At 34.0% G+C, this 21,739-nt stretch overlaps 1 protein-coding gene across 1 annotated transcript in view; it reads right to left on the bottom strand.

Moving 5' to 3' along the window:
• Positions 1–21,739, bottom strand: part of FAF1 (Fas associated factor 1) — a 498,603-nt gene that overhangs the window by 131,327 nt on the left and 345,537 nt on the right. The window contains exons 10-13 of the mRNA XM_070368090.1: positions 21,100–21,226; positions 20,099–20,162; positions 18,873–18,954; positions 3,996–4,150 (exon numbers count right to left, since the gene is read on the bottom strand). Of these exons, the coding sequence (XP_070224191.1) occupies positions 3,996–4,150; positions 18,873–18,954; positions 20,099–20,162; positions 21,100–21,226 (428 nt within the window). The remainder of the gene's footprint in view (positions 1–3,995; positions 4,151–18,872; positions 18,955–20,098; positions 20,163–21,099; positions 21,227–21,739) is intronic.

The following is a 21,739-nucleotide window of genomic DNA, read 5'->3' as shown; positions in this document are numbered from 1 at the left end:
CCAATACCAGCATGAATTATTGACAAAACAACTTCTTGAGATCTGTCTATCCTGATTGGTTGGCCTTAATGTTCAATTTGGTTCAGACCACACTGGATTACATTAGCTGGCCAACTCCTATTTTTTCTCTCCTCCATAATTCAGATAGCTAATTATGAAGTTTAAAGTACCAATATCCTTTTGTAAGAATAGCAACTCAGTAAAGTAAGAATGCTGCTAATATTAAAAAATCTCTGAAGAGTGAAAACCTATTATCACCTTCTGTGTGCCATCTCTTTCAAGTCCTTCCCTTGCTCACTCAGGTAGAGTGACTCAGTATGAATTTCATCTAAACTCCCAAGGCACCCTGTATATATTTCATATTACATATTAGCTCTTATGTCAGTCTTACCTACTAGACTACGAGTGTTTTAAGCATTAGCACTGTATCTTTTCCAAATTTTCATCCCCAGTGCATAGCACTGATCCTGGTTCATATTAAACATTCAGTAAATGTTTGAAAAGTGAAAGTGTTATCACTCAGTCTTGTTAGACTCTTTGTGACCCCCTGGACTGTAGCGTATAGCCATTTCCTTCTCCAGGGAATCTTTCTGACTCAGGATTGAATCTGGGTCTCCTGCACTGCTGGCAGATCCTTTAAAATATCTGAGCCACCAGAGAAGCAATAAATGTTTAATAAATGAATAAACACGGAGCAATATATACCTTTCTTAAGATATTTTAGCCACTTCCATTGAATTACAAGATCTCTTTGTTTACTATTATCTATTTGGTTTTAGCTTTTTCTTTACAGTTATATCCTACTGTTTTTATCAGGATCATTGTTTTACTGGATATTTGGGAAATTATATCCTCTAGCACCTTTCAAGACTAACAAGGGCTTTATGCCTACTGCTTTAAGAAAAAATGGCTCTGAAATGCAACTATACCTGGCAGCCAGTAACACTATATAGAATTTTCTAAGAAAGAAACTTCCATTTAGATATACAATACTGAAATTATAAGCAACATTCTTAAGTAGAATTAAATGAATACATTCAATTTGTCAAATTCTTATTGAGTTTCTTCCCCAGAATTTTGTAAAGTGCTTTGTTTAATGAGACAAATAAAATAAGTCCTTCCAGAAGATCATGATTTAGTGAGGGAGAAAAGAGGCAAGTAATCACTACTGTTAAAGTCTGATGTTTTAGTTAATATTTGGACTGTTCCACGATCAATCTAGAAGTTATTCTAATTCATTATACAGATATAGATTGGTTAACTTAAGTATTCAGCTTAGAAAGTTAATAGAATCATTTTGGAAGGGGGAAATCCAAACCATCTATATCTTCAGTGGTATATACCTGTGACATTCTATAGAAATCTGTTTCTTATTTATTCTGGTTTGTTAATGAAATCAGGCATTCTGGATTGTTAGCAAAACCAGGATATCTAACTTATAATATCAATTCACATTCATATTCTTATAACTTAACCATTCACTTAGTTCAATATCCTTCACTTAAAACAGAAGAGATTCACAGTAAATTATGGAGGACTAATGTTTCTGTAGGTTTAATCCATGTATTTCTTAAGCAAAAATAAAATAGTTTGGCAAGTCCTTTCCTGTCTTGGGCATCAATGTCCCCAGCCATCATATCAGAGGACAGTCTCATAAAACCACTAAGGAAGCATCCAGACTAAACAGCTTATAGACATCACAGATATGGAAACTCAAACCATCACAGAGACGGAAACTAAAACTTTTATTTAGATGAATCTATGGTAAATGGTAAGAAAATTGTGGCTAAAGCCAAACTCTTTTGGAGGGTAAAACATCAGCCTAAGTAATTCTCTTATAATTTTGTATATCAAAAGGAAATCTACTTTTACTCTTTTGGAGTAAAAGTATGGAAGTATGGAATGGAAGAACATTCCATTTCAGCAAATTTTCATCTTGTGTTTGTAGAATGTGAATTTTACCATAGGCCTTAACTGTAAAAATGAGCAGCTGTACACAAACAGTAGCAACATAATTTTACTTATTACTTTATAGAGATAAATATAATACCTTAAAATAGTATTTAATTTGTAATATGGATAGAATTTGACTTTGAGTAAGGATGCCAAATATTTTAAATCCCAGAAATTATGTTTTCTCCACATTGCCTTTTTTCTTGTTCCTATGTTTATTAAATTCCTAGATGTTTCTATTTACTGTTTAATATCATTTCTTTTTATTTTCATAACAGTAACTTAATAATGAGATGCCACATAAATGTAAATTGAAATATCCTATCATACCTCATAGTTGGTCTTGCAACTCCTTGAGAAAGAGCTCTAAAGCCTTAAACAAGGCCTTTATTTTGTGTTTCAAAAAAGTGTCATAAGGAGTTAATAGGACACAGCTGTACTGGCTCTTTCTAATAAGCAGCTTCTGTCGCTTTGGTCACCACAGGTGTCTCTGTAACCTGCAAACTCTTATTACTAGTGTATCAAAGTTGTGCTACTTAACAGACTTCTTTAGTAAAACATAACAAAGCAATTACATGGCTGTTGATTGCCAGTCATAAAAAAAACCCTCAAACACTGCTTTTCAAAAGAAACTACACTGCAATTTTTTGTCATTGTAAAATAAAAGGAACTAAGGAATTAAATGGAGGATAGAACAAAATAACAGCAGGTAGCCTGCTGAACTTAGCCACTACAGATGGTTTAGAAATAGTGTTTCCTTCTCCATCAAGTTGTGGATAAAAGGAAAGGAGGAGATTCCTTACTGCCAGTGAATGGCAAAAGATTTAGCCAAGTCTCCAGTCTATGTATTTTGCCTCATGAAAGACCTTCGATGCTGCATTTTTATCTGTTTTTGGCACTGCTTTTCATCACCTTTAACTGAGTGTGAATAATAACCTGATTTAATTTAAACAAATACAGGTGCTAAAGGTTCTTTATTTATGTATAACAGGGAATATTTCCAAGGCAGAACGAAGTCATCCTATGAAAATTCCTAACCATTTACTTAAAGAAATGAAGTATTAGATGAAGAAATTGCTTCAACATTCTTTTGCTTCACTTTTAAGGGAAGAATCATCTTTCTTTTCAGATTCATATTACATAAAACAAAGTCTGAATGGTGAGCAAAAATTCAGTGAGCCATAAAATAATAAAAAGACAAATCAGATGATTTCCAATTGTTCTACAGTCATTTAAATCATGTAACTACAATAGGATTGCCTTGAAATGAATTAATTTAATTTCCATGTTCATAAACCAGGAGGCTGTGATTATGATTGTGTTAACACCACCCAAAGTTGCATCACAGGATGTTATGGCCACATGTGTAATTAAACACGATGAAATATATTTCAGATGGTAAACTCAAATAGGCAAAATATGAAGAATTATTCATTACTTACAGATATTATGATTAACAAACAAAGTAAATTTATCCTGACAGCTAGGAAAGGGAATTTTTTTTTCCTACTGAGAATATGGATGTATTGCTGGCTGTGTGCAAAAGAATGTGTGCAACAAAGCGATTACATCAATTAGCATATGCTAGAGTTAAGCTATTACCAACTCCACTGGACTGGTCCAGAATGTCCTGCCTTCATCACTGGAATTATTAAGAAAGTAAACTTACTAGTAGGATTATACATTAGATTTTCCTTGTATTTCCTGAATATTATTCGAAACAGATTTTTAACGTTCAACAACATATTAGAACATTAGAAAATACAGTACAAAGAAACATGTTTTATTATTGAAAAAAGACAAGAACAATGTATTTTGGTTTTGGTTTTTGGGTTATTCCTGAATTTAAGAAATCTTTTATTAGTTAAAGTATTTTTTCACAATTGTAAATAACTGCATATATTAACTACAACAGTTTTTATCTAATTAAATGTAATAATAGAAAAGCTGAGGATGAAAATGTTTATGATGATAAATCAAATACAATGATGACTTAAAAAAAAATAAAAGCCCAACTTATAACTTATGAACAACAGTATTACCTTGCTCTGTTGGCATCCTTTGTCAGATCCCAAGCCCAGGTTATAAAATTTTGACTCAGATAAGAGACAATAGATTCAGCACAAAGCATTTGTGAGCAGAACACGTTGGTTAATACACTTTCATCATGGTGGAGGTAGATAGCAAGAAGCTTTCTCTGAAAAGAGGAGAAAAGATTGATGAATTAAAATATCCACTAATGTAACCTTTCTTGAATTTTGAAAGGCACAATCAGTCAATACAAACAACAAAGATAAAAATTAAATGTTATTCCCTAAGAGTATCTGACACCTGGAGCTCCTAAAGCATCTACTAATATGAATACATTTTGCTTCGGATGATTATACTCTGTCTTACAGACTGCTGTCACAGATTCCTGTTAACATGTGCAAGCCTATCTCAAGCATGAATCAAAACAGGATTGCATTTTCTTTAAAGGAAATGTAATTACAATTCTTCATATTTAGTACATACTTTATAAGTAAAGGAAAAATTAATTCTGAGCTATTCAACAATACAGAGAAAAAAATACCGATTAAGATTGAATGTGAAAATCTCCTCTTACATATTTTTTATGTTTTTAACCTGAACACTGAAGAGTCTCTTCTACTTGAAAGAAAAAAGTCTGAAATAACTTTTGTTTTAGCTCCACAGGTAATTTCAAAGTCCTTAATGTTTTCCCATGTCAAAGTCCTTACTTCAGAACATGTGATTGATATCTACTTGCTATTTGAAAGGATGATAGAAAAATGTTTACTTCACATGAGTTCTTTCTAGTTTATATTTCAGAAAATATCCAATGTAGTTTCTCATATAGAAAATTATTCTTTCCTTTTTGCCTGATAAAACTTGCTTTCAGGAAATGACATTTGCTCTTTTAAATGTACCCTCTGTCATATCTAGATAATCAATAAAATAACTGAAACTAAAAACTGATATTGAGCAATATAATTTGCAAATCAGCTTTAACCACAACAATGGTTGTTAAAGAACCTAAATTGTCCTTAACTAATTTTCTGGTGCTACCCTATAGAAGAGCTGAGTTTAAGAACAGCCAGTTACCAGGAAATGGAAAGGTAAAATATTATGATAAATACACAAACTAATCTGTGAAAGTCTGGTGAAGGACAATTTCAAGGAAGCTTAGAGTCCTTCCCCTCATATTGAAAAAGAATGTGATGATGAAAAAAAAAACTGCTGTGTAGTAAGATGAACAAAAGAAGGGTTTTTATTATAACTCAGGGTTTTTATTTATTTAACCCATTCACAGAAGAAGGGTTCATGCTGATGAACATCTGATGCTTGGAATTATGTTGATAAACAATCCTAATAATAATAATAATCATTATTTTCTTCAAAGGAAAATTTTGTACTAGATGAGGGTAGCCAGAAGTAGATGCTTCCAAAATGAGTGTGTTAGTTACACACCCATTATCTACTTTAATCCCTAGAATACCACCTGTAAAATAGTATTCTTAACTTTATTAACCTATGAGGAAACTGAGCTTTAGAAACCTGACTTATCCTAAATTTCACAACTAATAAGTAAGTATTTTATCTGGGATTGGAATCCAGACTAACTGACTCCAAGCCTAGTGTTCTTTCTTTGATACTGCAGAAGTAGCAAAGAACCCAACTACACTACACTCCAGGCTTAGAGAGCTTGTAGAGTATTAAGGCACCAGATGCTCACACATCAGTACTTTTGGAGCCTCAGAGACAGCATGTAATGTGAATAAGGGCAGAACTCCTGAGTATAAGTAGCTCCAACAGTAGCTGCTTCCAGGTGTCAATTTATTCATTCAACAAGTATTTGTTAAAATATTCTTTGTCTCAGGCTCAGCAGGAAGCAGTAGTGATGAAACATCGAACAAGAAAGGTTTAGGGTTTTTTCATCTATGTTGACACCTGCATATAATAGTAGCTGGTATCTAGGAAGTCTGTAATCAGATACATTGTGGGAGAGATATTTATCTGGAAGATTCCTACTCAATCTTTAAGGCTCAAAGTAAATGCCTCTATGAAGCCTTCCCTGATTCTCCAAGGCAGTGTTATGTGCTTCCTTTTTGGGCCTCTATCTCTTCTGTTATAATTGTTAACCAGTTTCCCCTCTAAACAAAGTCTCTCAAGGGTAAGGACAGGATCTCTTTTGGTCTTCTTTGCACCCCTAAGTTAGCACAGGTCTCAGCATATTTGAGGAAAGAAACAGGAATGCTGGTATGTATCAACGACAGCCCTCTGGCAAAAAAGACACCAAATGGTAGCCAAATCACTTTTAGTAAACCCATCTAGAAGTCTCCTGCTTTAGGGGTGGGAATGTGAACCCTGCAGCACTAACAAGTCCTCTTCCTAGAAGCTCTCTAGCCCAACAGACAGAGAGATGTCAACCTCTAATTCTGCTTGACTGTATCTCAGCAACTACATTTAAAGAGACACTGGGAACAAGAGAGCCGTCCATTTTTGAATCAGCATATTTTTAACCAAACAATAGCAATGGCTATATCTTTAAAATGCTTATTTCTCTCAAGAACACTGCAATGGAACATTTAGACTTTGGGAAAGAGATTAGCAATTTACATTGCTATATCACTGATTTAATTTGAATGCTCTTCCAAAACAAACACACATATACTGAAGAGGCTACTAAGAAACCCAACATGGAGAGTTCCCTATAAGTGCAGCCGACCGTGTTGACTGAAACTAAACTTGGAAATCCAGGGCACTAATGCACAATATCAAGCAATAAAAAGCATCTCTTTAGCAATATTTAATTTAAAAAAAGAAGAAAGAGGCAGGCGAAGATCAGGCACTGTCTGTTTTGGAGGATCAACCATTCTGCATTTCAAAGCATTGGTCCCTGCAATATCCAGGTTACTGTGCTAGAATCTCGACTATTATATCGCGGTTGTGAGAGGGAGGGCAAAGATGTGTTTACTCAGTGATTAGGCCCTTAGAATAAGCCTCTAGCTCCTAGAGAGACAGCTCACCACTTATTCATTTGGACCAATTCACAAAGCCTAGGAAGATTAAACATCCATGCTGAGAAGACAAGCGAATGCAGACGGTGAAAAAGAAATAAAAATTCTTTAAAAACTCTGAGATGACTTCATTATTTTTCCACAAGGAAACTTTAGGAAAGTGTTTAGTTAGAGAAAAACCCACATTGACCTCTCTCTAAACCCTTAATCTTCCCTTTGTGGTGGCGCTGCTTTGTGGTGAGCGACTGGCTCGCCTCGCCCCTCTTTTCACTGGAAGCTGAGAGAAAAAAGGCTCTGGAGAAACAGTTTTCGTTACACGGACACAAACCCCTGACACTGTTAAACATGAGATGCCAGGAAAACACACTTTAAAAAAAAATTCTTACTTTAAGCTCTAAACTGTGAGAAAGGAGATGATACAAAGAGTATCAGAGAAGGATCTTCAGGTTGGGGGTATTCCCATAGTAGCTTTCAAAAGAAAAACTGAAAAATCTTAAAATAATCTTTTCTCCCAAACATAACGCTTTCAACTTTCAACAAATTTTTTTTCTTCTGCTATTATGACAGTAAAAATAGGTAAAATGTTAAGACTTAATAATATGAAAACGCTACTAAATTTTGGTTACCTAAATCTCTGATTAAACTATAGGCACCTAAATGAAACCCCCCTAGACTCAGATTTCTGATTACTTTATTGACTCAACTAAACACCGGCCAAAACAGTGAGAACTGGGTTGAGCATATCAGAAAACTGCTTTTGTGAAGAAAGGGCATTTAGTACATAGAAAAAGCATAGGAAAATGTTTTGTTTTCCATTACTATAACCATTTTTCCCTTTGGCCCATTAATAATTCAGTTCAACAACATTTACAGAGTGCCTATGTGTTAGGCATCGAGAATATAAAGATGAATAAAACAAAGTTCCCTTGCTCTCTAAAAGTTGGGGGTCTGGAGGGGATGGCAAATGCGGAAAGCAAAGTTTTAATTGCAGTGTTATATGAGAAGTAATAAGATCAGGGCATTTAAAGAATGTACATTTTATTTGTCCTTTCTAATTTGGCAGAGAAAGTGTAAGTCTGGTTGAGGAAAAAGGCAAGCAGCCTAGCTATATTCTCCTCAGACTCCCTCTTTGTGATCTAGGTTTTGGTAACACAGTTAAAGGAAAGCCTCCAAACATTAAAGTAACAGAAAAAACTGTGCTAAATCCAGTTTTGCCACTTAACAGCTGTGTGATTATGCAGGCAAGATGTAAAGATTGTGGATATAGTAGGTAAAATACCTATTTACAATGTGTGGCCCATAATAGGTGCCGAATAAAATGCAGCCGTTAGGTTCAAGATTCTGAAAATATCCATGCAAAATAAAGAATTTAAAGGCCATTTCAAGATAAATTATAGCCATAAAAATACAGTTTCTTCATTCCTCCTACTAGTGTTTGGAATGCTTAATTGTGTCCGCAATTTCAGGGCTTCACTAATCTTCATATTCAAATCCAGGTGCTAAGGTACTAAGTTGACCCTTAGAAAATGCCAGGGTGACAGCAACCAATGTGACCTGGCCCTGAGCTACAGTAGCTATTGTATTTAGACACTCAGCATCACTGAACTACAGAACATTAGGGCTGGAAGAAATGAGCTGGCTATGTCTCAAAATAAGCCAGGCACAGAGCAGACACTCAGAAAATATTTGCTGATGGACTGAAAAGAAAGTTGTCTAGTTTCTTTTTAGGTACCAGAATATCCATAATTTGTGTGTTCAATGATTTTAAAGTTGATATGACAAATAATTTCTAGAAATGGTATTTCATAGCTTTTTCAGGTATAAGAATTAAAATAAAAATAATTATCTTTGTGTAAATTGGGACCCAATTTTATTTCTCTATTTTCAGTTTCCCTTCTCCTTTTATATCATCGCCATAATAGTCAGAATCATCACTCTTCTTTTAAGTTTGGGGGTGGTTTACTGATACAAGCCACTGATAAAATGATACAACAGTAAACACCCTTTTATATTTTACCTAGATTGATCAATTATTAACATTTCGCCATATTTGCTCATTCTTTTCATGTTTCTGTCCCTGAAACATTTAAAGCTGCACATATCATGACACCTCCACTCTACTTTAGTGTCTGTCTCCTAAGAAATAAGGATATTCCCTTACATAATCATTATTTCTTTACTCACATCTAAGACATTTAATATTGTTTACAATATTTACAACTTAATATTGTACAATTATCTAATACAGAGTCCATATTCAAATTTCTCCAGTACCTCAAAATGACCTTTGTAGCTATCTTATTTATTATTTTAAATATAGGCTCTAATTAGTTCACGGCCAGTTCTAATTAGTTCATCCAGTTCACTGCCCACTTCCACAATCTTGTTCCTATATATGGATATTCATAGATCCAGCCAGCATTCAACCAAGACTCAAGCACATAGTAAGAACTTTGGCACAGCAACATGAAGCTACATTGTCTGGAAACAAATTCCTGCTGTGCCACCTCCCAGCTCTGTGACGTTGAGAAACCTATTTCTCTTTTCTGTGCCTTGGGTGACACATAGCTTTGGAAGTCCAACACTCTTAGATGGGAGTGGTGACATGACTACTATATAGAGGGGGTCCTTGGGTCTAGGCATGAACAACAGACAGGCTGCTTCTTTATGAAGGTGATATTTGAGCTGAAATTTTAACTTTAGGGTGATAGTGGAAAAAAGGAAGTGGAAAAGGATAGTGGAAAAAAGGAAATGAAGAGTGGAAAAGGCCCTGTGATGTCAATGGCCTGATATATTCAAAGGACTCCAAGCTAGTAATTTTGAAGAGTAAAGAATCAGAGTGCAGACTGATTTTGGAGCGAATTGTGACACTGTCTTTTTTTTTTTTGCTCCTAAAACTGAGTTCAGGGACCAACTGATAGCAACCAACTAGAGAAGTTCCGGAAGAAAACAGCCACCTAGTGAAGATGAAGAGATGCTAGGATGGTATCTTTTCCCTCTTACTTCCTAAAGCAGATGTTGGAATGGCACTCTTGAAGACACAGTATATGTCTGAGATGTCTTTGAGTCTCACACTGGGAGATTGCTCGTGTGAAAGTCATAAGTTAAACAAACAAACAAACCAAAAAGCCTAAAGCAAAATTAAACTCTCTTTGTAAAATAAGGTAACAAGTGTTCACTGGGTACAGAGCTTTATCAGTTTGCATTGTTCAAACTGTATTACTCAGGTCATAAAATATCTTTGAGAAAGATAAACATGTGTCTAAAGTTCTTATGAATAAGGAAATTGGAAGCCTGGGACTTCCCTGGTGGTCCAGCGGTTATGAATCTGCCTTCCAATGCTGGGGACACAGGTTTGACTCCTGGTTAGGGAATTAAGATCCCACAAGCCGTAGGGTGACTAAACCCACGAACCATAACTAGATAGCCAGTGTGCTGAAACTAAGAGCTGAACAGTGTGCTGAAACCAAGAACTAACAGTCAGAAATAAATAAATGTTAAAAAAATAAACTGGAAGCTCAATTGACTGGCTGTTACAGCAAACTGTTTTTACTTTTCTTTTCTGTGAAATATTTACTTATATTGCTTGCCCCTGCTGGGTCACTGTCCTCTTTTAATTGATCTTTAGAGTTCTTGATGGGGCTTCTTGTTCTTCATAAGCGTATATGCTAGAGAAATTAAGTTCCCAATACTTCTAATAAAGATACTGGGCAGGCCCTGCTTAACATCAGAGATACTTTGAGTTTCTTAATATAGTTATTTATAAAAGACTGTAAATGACAAGGCAAATATAAAACCAACAGATTCTACTGAAATGCTTCAGAGGAAAGAAAGGTCAGAACACATTAGTGTAGGTCTATGACAAAAGCAGTATTATTCTCTGTTTTGTTAGGCACTCCAAGAAGGGTGTGGGAGAAACAGGATACTAGAAGATACACATGTATAAAAAGGTATACAAAAGCTAAGAGGCTGTGAAACGCAGGAGTCAAAAAGTTTGTAAACTACACTGCGCTATTATTGTACTATGATTTTCTAATCATTGCCTGATACTCCACAATTACACATATACAAACATACACAGTTGCTCAGTCTCTGCCACCAATTTTTCCCTTTCCATCCATTCTATTGATACAAACTGCCACCACAATACTTATTTCTTTGACAGTGTCACCCTCTTCTTCAGCACTTTTAAAAGCTAACTACTACCTCACAATAACAATAGTCTTTAGCTGGTATTCACGGATTTCCATGTTGAAACCCCAGTCTACTTCTCTATTTCAGTCTGATTTCTTACTGCTCCTTTACGTGTACCAATTATGTAGGCCAATTCATCTCCCCTAGTATGTGCATCTGAATAGCTTGGTTACTGTGAAGGTAAGGATTCATTATTCCAAGGTGGGTTAATTGCCAAGGTACTTTAATCTCCATTTCAGAGAAAATTTTGGCTTATATAGTCAGTTTCAGGTTCCAGGTTCAAATCCAAATCTGCCTGATTTATTCAATGTCCATCTACTAAAAGCAAACAATCTTAAAGATGTTTCACAAACATTTTGAAGATGTTTTGCTTATTAATTTCTTGTTAACCTTGTGAGGTATGCGCTATAATACAAATTTTTAAGTTGATGCTCAGAGAGATTGAGTAACCTAATTTTAATAGCACATGGCAAGTAAATGGGGGCTCAGAATTAAATATAAGAATTCCCATTATTTTTCTTTCTACCGTACTCTTTATATTTAAATGAAAATGTTTAAGATTAGATATGGAACAAACTTCTTAAATTTATGAATGGAATACTTAAGAGATGCAATTTAGCTTTTTATCCTTTACAAATAGGTAGTATGAGTAACAGATACTTCCTAGGGACAAGGAGGGCTCCTTAAGAGAAATGATACAAATATGACTAAAGCCCACTAATAAAAATCAGCCTTGCTTTTCATATTTTAGTAAATTTTACCTACACAGCTTTTTGAATATGGTTATATGGCTCTCAAAAAATGGTGAACAGCAATAAATCGAGAAGAATGCTTCACACAGCAGCGTATCTTAAAACTAATTAATTTTAACTAATTTAAAAAATAATTTTATTATAAACATTAAAGATTTTTACAACTTTAATTAGGTAGATCTGATAACTCAGAGAATTAGAGGCAAATTCTAGATAAGCTAACTATATACTGTTTAGTGGAAATATCTAATTACAGAACAGCATATTTCGTATGGCTGCACTTCTATAAAACCCAGCAACATTTTTACTGATGTATATGTTTGGAGACTTTTCTTTTTTAAACCACATTTAAAAGTGCTTATTTTCAGGTTTAGGATTATGAGGTAACTTAATTTGCTACTTTAAATGTATCTGTATTCTTTTCTTTTAACAAACATTTCATTTATATGAAAACATACTTCAAAAATTATACTAGCATCATAGTTCTTATCTCATACATGTGCCAGATGCTATCCTAGCTGTCATAAAAAATTACTCTAAAGACACTGTCTGCCTTTAAGGAATTTAAATTGAAAGGAAAACAAAGACATGATGAACAAACTGCATATTTTCCAAAGCACAAATTGGTCTGTTTGGCTGATTTTTCTGGATGAGAGAGTGCTAGAAACTTATCAATTGCAGTTCTGGCTTCAGATTTGATTAGTGCTTATTTCTTTTTAAAAAACATTGACCAGGGATGGTTTTTAGGTTCTTAACTTGAGGAAGTAGAAACAGCACCACCTTGTTGCTTAGCTGCTCAGTCGTGTGCGACTCTGCGACCCCATGGACTGTAGCCTGTCAGGCTCCTCTGTCCATGGGATTCTCCAAACAAGAATTCTGGAGTGGGTTGTCACTTCCTTGTCCAGCACTACTTTAAAATGGGCCAATTTTTTAAAATGAGTGAAATAAAACCTGATAATGAACAAAGTACTGTTAGAGCAAAGCATTCATTTTAGAGCTATAAATGCTCAAATGGGTTCTCAAGATTCCTTTATGGAACTGTTCTTAAAGTTAAGAACAGTTTTTTATTATTTTTTTACTCATGTACTGCATAAAAAAATCAGTTTTGGTATTTTTCAGATTATTTTCCATTGCAGGTCATTATAAGATATTGACTATAGTTTCCTATGCTATACAGTAAACTTTATTGCTTGTTGTGTATCTATTTTCTGCGACCCATGGACTATACAGTCCATGGAATTCTCCAGGCCAGAATACTAGGGTGGGTAGCCTTTCCCTTCCCCAGTGGATCTTCCCAACCCAGGAATCGAACCAGGGTCTACATTGCAGGCAGATTCTTTACCAACTGAGCTATCAGGGAAGCATTTATGAGGAGATCCCACTTAATCCTCAAAACAACCATATAAAGTAAATACATATTATCATCAACCCTTCTTTTTTCTAGATTAGAAACAGGCTCATTACTTGTTTGGGAACACAGAGTTACTAAGTGGGAAATCAAGAATTAAAGCACTGGTTTCCTTAATTTATGTGTAATATTTGGAAACAGCACTGGGTCTGAAGTGAAGATCTAAGGAAGTATAACAAGATTACTGCTATCAAAGCCCAGTCTCCCAAAGGGCGGCTGGGAAAGGAACAATCTTTCACCTGGGACATAAGCCCTGGCACTGGGATTTTTACTGCTGTTGATTTTTAGTCACTTACAAATGTCTAATCATTCTCTGGGGGGCTTTGTGTTGTGAAGAGATCTCAGGGACAGCAGAACTGAGAAAGAAACTTCTTTAGGGGAAAAAGTCCCAAGGAATCATGGGTGTGGCTGGTGGTAACTTCTGCACTATAATTAAGGAGGCAAACCACTGGCTCTTCCTTATCTATAGATAAAATGTAAGCTTCATTCAACAAATATTTTTTAAACACCAGGTAATGCTAGAGCATCACAGACCCCTCTATGCTCCTGTTGATGTTCTTAGCCTCATCATACCAGGCAATCCAACTCTCTGTCTTGCATTGTTTCGCTCTCTGTCTTATTTTTTTGGTTGTACCTTCCCTGGTAACTTAGATGGTAAAGAATCCACCTGCAATGCAGAAGACCCAAGTTCAATCCCTGGGTCAGGAAGATCCCCTGGAGAAAGGAACGACAACCCAACTCCAGTATTCTTGCCTGGAGAATTCCACAAACAAAGGACCCTGTCGGGCTACAGTTCATGGGGTCACAAGCAGACGGACACGACTGAGCAACTTCCACCCTCAATTACAATCTTCTGGTATTTCCTTATGATCTTCTTTTTGTTTAGAATTCTATTTGCCTGTTTTATTTATCTTACAAGATTTAGGTCAGAAGTACCTCCTCTAGAAATCTCCCTGAACTTCTAAGGTCGATGAAGTACCTCTCCTCTTTGCTCCTATAGCATTTTACATTTATAGCATTTTATAGATCTATTTATATATTGTTTTATCTTCCTTACTAGGGCTTCCCAGGTGGTGCTAGTGGTAAATAACCTGCCTCCAATGCTGGAGATATATAAGAGATGCAGGTTCAATCCCTGGGTCAAGAAGGTCCCCTGGAAGAGGGCATGGCGACCCACTCCAGTATTCTTGCCTGGAGAATCCCAAGTACAGAGGAGCCTGGAAGGCTATAGTCCATAGAGCTGCAAAGAGTCGGACATGACTGAAGTGACTTAGCATACATCTTCCCTACTAGACTGTGGACACGTCAAGGACAGGAAACCTCTATATCCTAGGTCCTTAAATAGACATACAATAAATATTTATGGCCTTCAATTCAATCAACATCCCTAACAGTTAAGGGCAAAGAAGAGATCATAAAACCGATTAATCCATTATCAGAAGTCAAAACTTTCCACAAAATACTTAAACACAAGAACTTAGAATACCTGTTTCACTGAAGTTGGAGCTCTGCTTTGAACAATATTGTAAATTTCTCATGAAAAAGGCAGAAAGAACGTGAGTACCCTCACCAAGTGCTCTCAAATGAAATCAGTTTGAAGCAGTTTTCATTAAGATGGATTGAATGTGTATCGTGAGAAACACTTTATCAAATGTAGTGTTTTACTTAGTGATTAACTATATACCAGTTGATGAAGCTCCCCAAATCCTTTGTAATCCCACCACTCCAATAAACATTTAATGAGTATATAAGTTCAAAAAGCCTAGCAGAGGATTTAAACCTTCAATCTTGTTTTTATTTACTCTTGGAACTCAATTTCTCACTTCAAGTGAAGATTGCTGGTGCTCAAGGCTCATCTGTTGCCCTGGTAAAATTAATGTGTCTCCCACAGTTTAAATTAAACATGTGATGTTTAAGATGAAAGAAATTTAGTAACAATCCCACAGTATCGGTCAAACTTGCCTTAAAATGTTTGAACATAATAGGAAAACTCCTTTCTTAAAAATGATTCATTCAGAAGTTTTTTAAAAAATATCAAAAACAATTTCTTTTAACTTTCAAATGTGCAGTCTGAAAGAAGAGATGAGTTTGATAACTGAATACAGTAGTTTAGCAGTTAGCACTGAAAAGCTTCTCGAAGTAAGACGGTATAGTATAAAATACACTTTTATACGTTCAATCAAAAGAACATCTGCACTTTTACTTGGCCTCTACTGCTTACCCTTGATTTGCCTTTGGTTAAGTAATGTAGTTTTCTGAGCTTCATCATCTCTACAATTGGAATACTGATATTATGTATCCCTATCTCACTGGTTTGTTGTGGGGTTGAAATGAGGTATGTATGCATAGGAAAAAGCTTCACAAGCCATAGTACACCATTAAACCTAAAGCAGTAGTACTATTTCTATACTTTCTAAACCATTGTTTTTAATTTTAAAAGAATCTGTATATAATTTGGTTGATGACTAAAATAAATGTTTCTTCTCAGATTTAATTTTGAATAACTTATCCACTATGCAGATAAATCTTAAGTTTAGAGCAATGTAATAAATGATACATAAACTGCTATTGATCTTCAACTTGGAAAAGAGAAATGAAGAAAGGAAAAAACCCTGGGTAAGCAGAAAAAAAGATAGTTTAGGAGTCCAAAGAAGTCAATGGATTTTGACATCAATCTAATATAAAACAACACATTTAATTACATGAACCAATGACTTTCAGTTGTTAAAATACTAATTCACTAATCAAAAACAATCAATTGTTTCATTAGAAATACCACAAATTATTAAGAATTTATGTTCCTCTAGGGATCAGCAGTCTGAATAAATCCAAATGCCAATTTACTGTACAAAGACATTCAGTAAAAAGTTCTTTCATCTATTACATATTGTATATTTAAATAATATATCATCACTGAAAGTTATACTGTTTCTAATAGCTTTTAAAATGGAATTCAACAGATGACTATGCCTATTTGGGAGCTATATTTAGGTTATAAAAGACGCTTGTATTTTCTGGTTACTCCAACTGCTTAGCAATCTTGCTGGAAAGCAGAGACAAATTAACTCCAAATACATTCATACCCAGGAATGAATTGAAAAATAGATTATTTTAAAACTATAAATATTCTTTCAAACATATTTATGTTCAATAATAAGTGATTGTTTAAATACAATAACATCACCATACAATGATGGACTCTATAACCATTAAAAATCTGATTATAATAAAGTATTCAGCATTACTTAAAAAGCATTCTTGCAAAAAAAAGAAATTCACCTGAATCTAACAAAGCTTTAAGCCTTAATATCCATTTCTCAGGAAATACAGTGATAGAGGAACAAGTTAAATAATATCACAAGGAAACAATCACACAAATCAAGAATTTAGAACAATTTGTAATCATCCAACATGATTTCTTCACAAAGCAAATGTCATAAAAACAGGAGGTGGGGAATAAAGGGGGTGTTTGCTTAAAAGGGTATAAGAAATCTAACTAACAAATATAATTTGTTATCCTTGACTGGATCATGGTTTCCCAATCAACCAGTGAAGTTTGAATATGCACTGGATACTAGATGATGTTAGGAAGTTATTGTTAATTATGTTACAAGCAATACTGGTATTGTGATTCTGTAGGAAAATATCATTATTTTTGAAAAGTGTATGCAGCTGTTTTTATGGGTAAACTATGCTGTCACCTTGAAATGGCTTAGCAAAAATAATGAATACATAAGGGTATCCTAACTTATGCAGTTTGTTTCAATAATTTCAAAAGTTTAACTGCTAAAACTTAAAAAAAATTTGCAACTTTAGATTTCTTTTATATTTGCTTTTATGAATTAAAATAATAAATTCAAAATTATTTCTGCTCCAAAGTTTGCCATTTTCAATCAGAGGGACTGAAACAAAAATTTACCATAAAAATTTATTAATCAAAATCATAAATCTAATAGCATAAATAATGTAGATAACTAAATTTCAAATGCTGCTTCTTTATAAGTATGTAGCAGTTAAACTTTTGAAGTTATAAGGCTTAAAATTCCATTAAAACTTTAGGATGTCCTGTATATAAAGAAGCAAATATGGGGTAAAATTTTAGTGATTATTAAGTCTAGGTATAGGTGATTTGAGTGTTTATTGTACTATTCCTTTACTTTTTCTGTATTAAAAATTATTTTAGTAAAAGTTGAAATATTATAAAATAAAATTAAGGAAATGATCATATAATATTAAAAGGTGAAAATAAGCTGTTTTAACAGGATTATAACATGACCAATTTCTTGTTAAATGTGTAAATAAGTTCAACAAAATATATAATAAAAATATGGAAAGAACATATATCATAAAGCTAATCTGCATTAGAATGTATTCTTTGTGCTTTTTAGTATCTTCCAAAACCTGTATAGAAACTATAACACTGTATTACTGTAAATATGTCTTCAAATATAAAATCCATTTAATATAGTTTTAATAGTTAAAAAATTGATGGTTAAAACAGACTTTACATGGGCTATTCAACTATTCTTAGGGTAAATAACAGTTTATATTTCTTAATCTACTTCACTGAGCTGTCAATGACAGATTTAAATTGATCACTAATTACTGTCTTAGAATTCCATTTTTCAAAGTTGTTTTAGATGAATTTTTCTTTACGTCATAAGTAGAAACTAGAAATTCCAGAGCCATCCTTGCACTCTATTCTCAAAATTCCTAATTCTAAAACTTTTACTCTAACTCCATCTACACATTAGTCCTTCCTTCCTCCCTTTCTTCCTTTATTCATTAAACATTCAGAGTATTTACCTAACCAGGTGAAGAGCAAGATGAAAGGTATTCTTAACAGTAAGGCACCATTAGAAAAGAGTAAGATTACGGGGAAATACAAATAGTACACTACTACTACATTAATTAAGTGTAAGGCAGGAAATGGGAAAAGCTGAAGCTGTACAGGTAGGCAAGAGCCAGATAACTGAGGCCTGGACTGCAGTGTCAACATATAAATAGAATAATCACATAGAATCTTCTTGCTCAAAATATAACTACTGATTTCTTGTTACATATTTCAATCTTCTTGATTTTAAGATCACAAAGCTCATTTCTGTATTCAAAGAAAAATCTTTTTGTTGTCTAAAATGACTTTTAGGAAAAAACATTACAGTTATTAGATATATACTATTAGAATCATTTGGGGAAAAGACTGAAGGACAAATCCTTTAGCAAGAAACTGTCAATCACATAACTAAAAAGAACACAAGTACATAGCCTGGTCTCTTTTAAGCATGTCCATCCCTTTTTCCCCCTTAAAAAAGAAAGAAAGAAACCCTATTTCAAAGCTTGACAAAGTCTTCTGCAAGAGCCAGTAGTACTCTTATCATACTACTGCTCTCTGACTGAAATGGGCATCTTGGTGATGATTAGGTTGGGAAATGAACCAAAAATCAAGTCTTCAATCTGAAAAAAGAGGAAAACATTAAGCATTGCCTCAGGCCTGGTGGTAAACCTACGGGATGCATTGTTTAATTAAAAAAGGTAAATTGCACTTACATCTCGGGCTTTCACATAGAAGGCCTCTTGAAAAGCTGCTTCTAATGAGCCAATAAAAAATACAGGATGGCAGTCACCATATCTATAGGAAAAATTGTGTCTATTAATTAAAATACATTTCAAATTTACTTCAAGTTTCATAAGTCTAACCAATAACTTTTAAGTAAATGTTGGGGCTAATGTCTCTTTCAGTATAGACAAAACATTGAAGAATTTCTTTAAAGGCGTCATTAGTGTTTTGAACTCTTCTTGGCCTCTAGAGATAGATCAGAACACTGGAATTGTAAGTACATCAAGCAAATGGACTTAGTAAGTGCCCCATTGCCATTTATAAATAGTAATTCCTGGTTACCTATTTCCCTAAGATTTTCTGATTACAACAGCCTTAACTTTCCATTTTAGTTCATTTATTCTGGAAGTCCAACACAGAGAGAAAAGATGGTCCCTTGCTAAGTTTCCAAATTATATTACATCAGAAAATAGAACTAAAGAGAAATATCATTTACATGAAAATTTAGGTTTAAATATTTAAACACCTTAGGAGAATCTCAAATACACAGAAAAATCTGTATTAGACTATTAAAAGAAGAAATGCTAAATGATTCCAAAAAAATTAAAAGATTCATTTACATTTAAAAATGTTTAATTGTCTTTTTATCCAATAATTTAAAAATATTTTGTTTGTCCTAGGATATACTAAAAATTAGTATCCTATACCTAGTCCTTTTGGACTTCCCTAGTGACTTAGCAGTACAGAATCTGCCTGCAGTGCAGGAGATGTAGGTTTGATCTCTGTTGCGAAGATCCCCTGGAGAAGAAAATGGCAATCCACTCCACTATTCTTGCCTGGGAAACCCCATGGTCTGAGAAGCCTGGCAGACTATGGTCCATGGGGTCACAAAAGAGCTGGACATGACACAGCGACTAAACAACAGCAGCCTAGTCCTTTTGCAAATATCGTCAAGATATTAAATTAGTAATCCATTTATTATGCTTCTATAATGACATAGAGATAAGATAAATACATCTCTGAAGTGGCATAAGTAGTTTATAGTTATCTGATTGGAACACTCTATATTCACTATCAGGACTATATTTATAGATAAATGTATACTTTAAATACTTTAAGGATAAATTTTAAAACAATCTATGATTAAAGTTGTTTAAAAAAAATCACAGTAGCATTAAAAGAACATTAATTTATATAGTTAATGTCCTAACCCTACCTTGAAGAAAACTCTGCTGTAAATTGTAATAAGGCATCTCCTTCATTTTCTGCGTTTTCTGGCACTAAAAAACAAACAAAAGAAAAAACAAAAACAAAAAACCAAAACAAATAGACACAAAAAACAAACCACATAACATCTAATCCCACATATAAGAAATATATTTAATCAATAAAGAGGAAATAAAATTAAATTTTCGCTTCTGTGATATATCTGAGAAGACATTTTAACTCCAGCTACATTAGAAGATTTCATCAAACCTTAAAAAAGAACCCCCAAAAATGTCAAGCTCATGAATTTTTGAAAACTAACTGACACAGTCTTGCTAGGTATTCAAAATATGTGCCAGTCATCACTTATGATTTCAAAGTTTTCTTGAAAATGACATCTTGTAATTAAATTATATAAAAAGGCTCTCAAATTAAAGACCTAATGGGAAAAATCAACTTTATGTAAATATCACATCTATTTCTGCCCATAAAGGTTTCCTAATTTCGGAGTAAATGAGTCATTTATGTGCTTAGTTTAACAATCGTCTTGTATGTAGTATCACTTAAGATCCTACACTGCATCCTGTCAAGTGCAAGTGAGGGAGATGGTATAGTTTACTTTTTTCCCTCCAAAGATGGGTGAATGGAAAAATAATATAACTGCTGATAAAACTGGTATCTCTAATAAGATGTGTGGTGATAACTACAGTCACAAAAAGTACAGCTATTTTATCAACTTCCAGGCTTCAAGTAGATAGACGAATTCATACATGTGAAACAAAAGTTACATTCCCTTGAGTTTTTAATGAATTTTACTAAAGTATTGGGAATGGTTGGGCTTAAGATCAAAACTTAAGAGGCTCTAGTTCCTATGAATAATGTCTACTTGCTACATTTTATCTCTCCAAACCTGAAAGTCAGGAAGAAATTCTTAAGTTCATCGCTCCTCATAAGTTTCTGAACTAGGAAGGAGAATCATAATGCTGGACCCAAGGAGCTATTAATACTCACTCATTGGAGATTTTCTCAGGGCAGATGACGCCATGCCGAATACTTCTCCATCATCCACCCCAAATTCGGAAGCATCTTCAAAGTCATCTCCATCACTATCACTAACCATATGAACATCGGTGCTTTGCTATTTAAGAAAAGTCCTATAATTAGTTTCATACTGACTTTAAGAAATCAAATTCCTAACATACAAGTTATATAATCACAATAGGGTATTAGAATTATAAAAATTTTATTAAATAAGAAGCTATTTGCTAGAGTGAAGCTTAATATTTCTCATTTTAAGGCTTATATACATATATGTATTAAATATTAAATATATTTCTAATCTTGCTATGATACCCCTATACTAAAGGATGGAGGCTGAGGGAAAATGAAGGATGCTTACAAAATCAATGAAGACTGGGGTTTTTATTAGTTTTATCCCAAGCATATAGTACACAATTAAGAGCACAATAAACAAGGAAATGGGTAAAATCTAAGAGGTCAGAGATAAATAAGCTGTACAGGTCTTTCAAAAAGCTTATGGGTAGGAGTAATGATAACATTTTAAAACTTGCCATTTCCTAATTGCAATGGTTCTCAAATTTCTCATTAGTGAAATATGGTATGCCACCTCCATGGTATTTTTGGAAGGTAA

This window comes from Bos mutus, chromosome 3, assembly GCF_027580195.1.
Source record: "Bos mutus isolate GX-2022 chromosome 3, NWIPB_WYAK_1.1, whole genome shotgun sequence".
NCBI lineage: Eukaryota > Metazoa > Chordata > Mammalia > Artiodactyla > Bovidae > Bos > Bos mutus.
The sequence above is the reverse complement of the archived record's forward strand: the minus strand, read 5'-3'. Positions and strand labels throughout refer to the sequence as shown.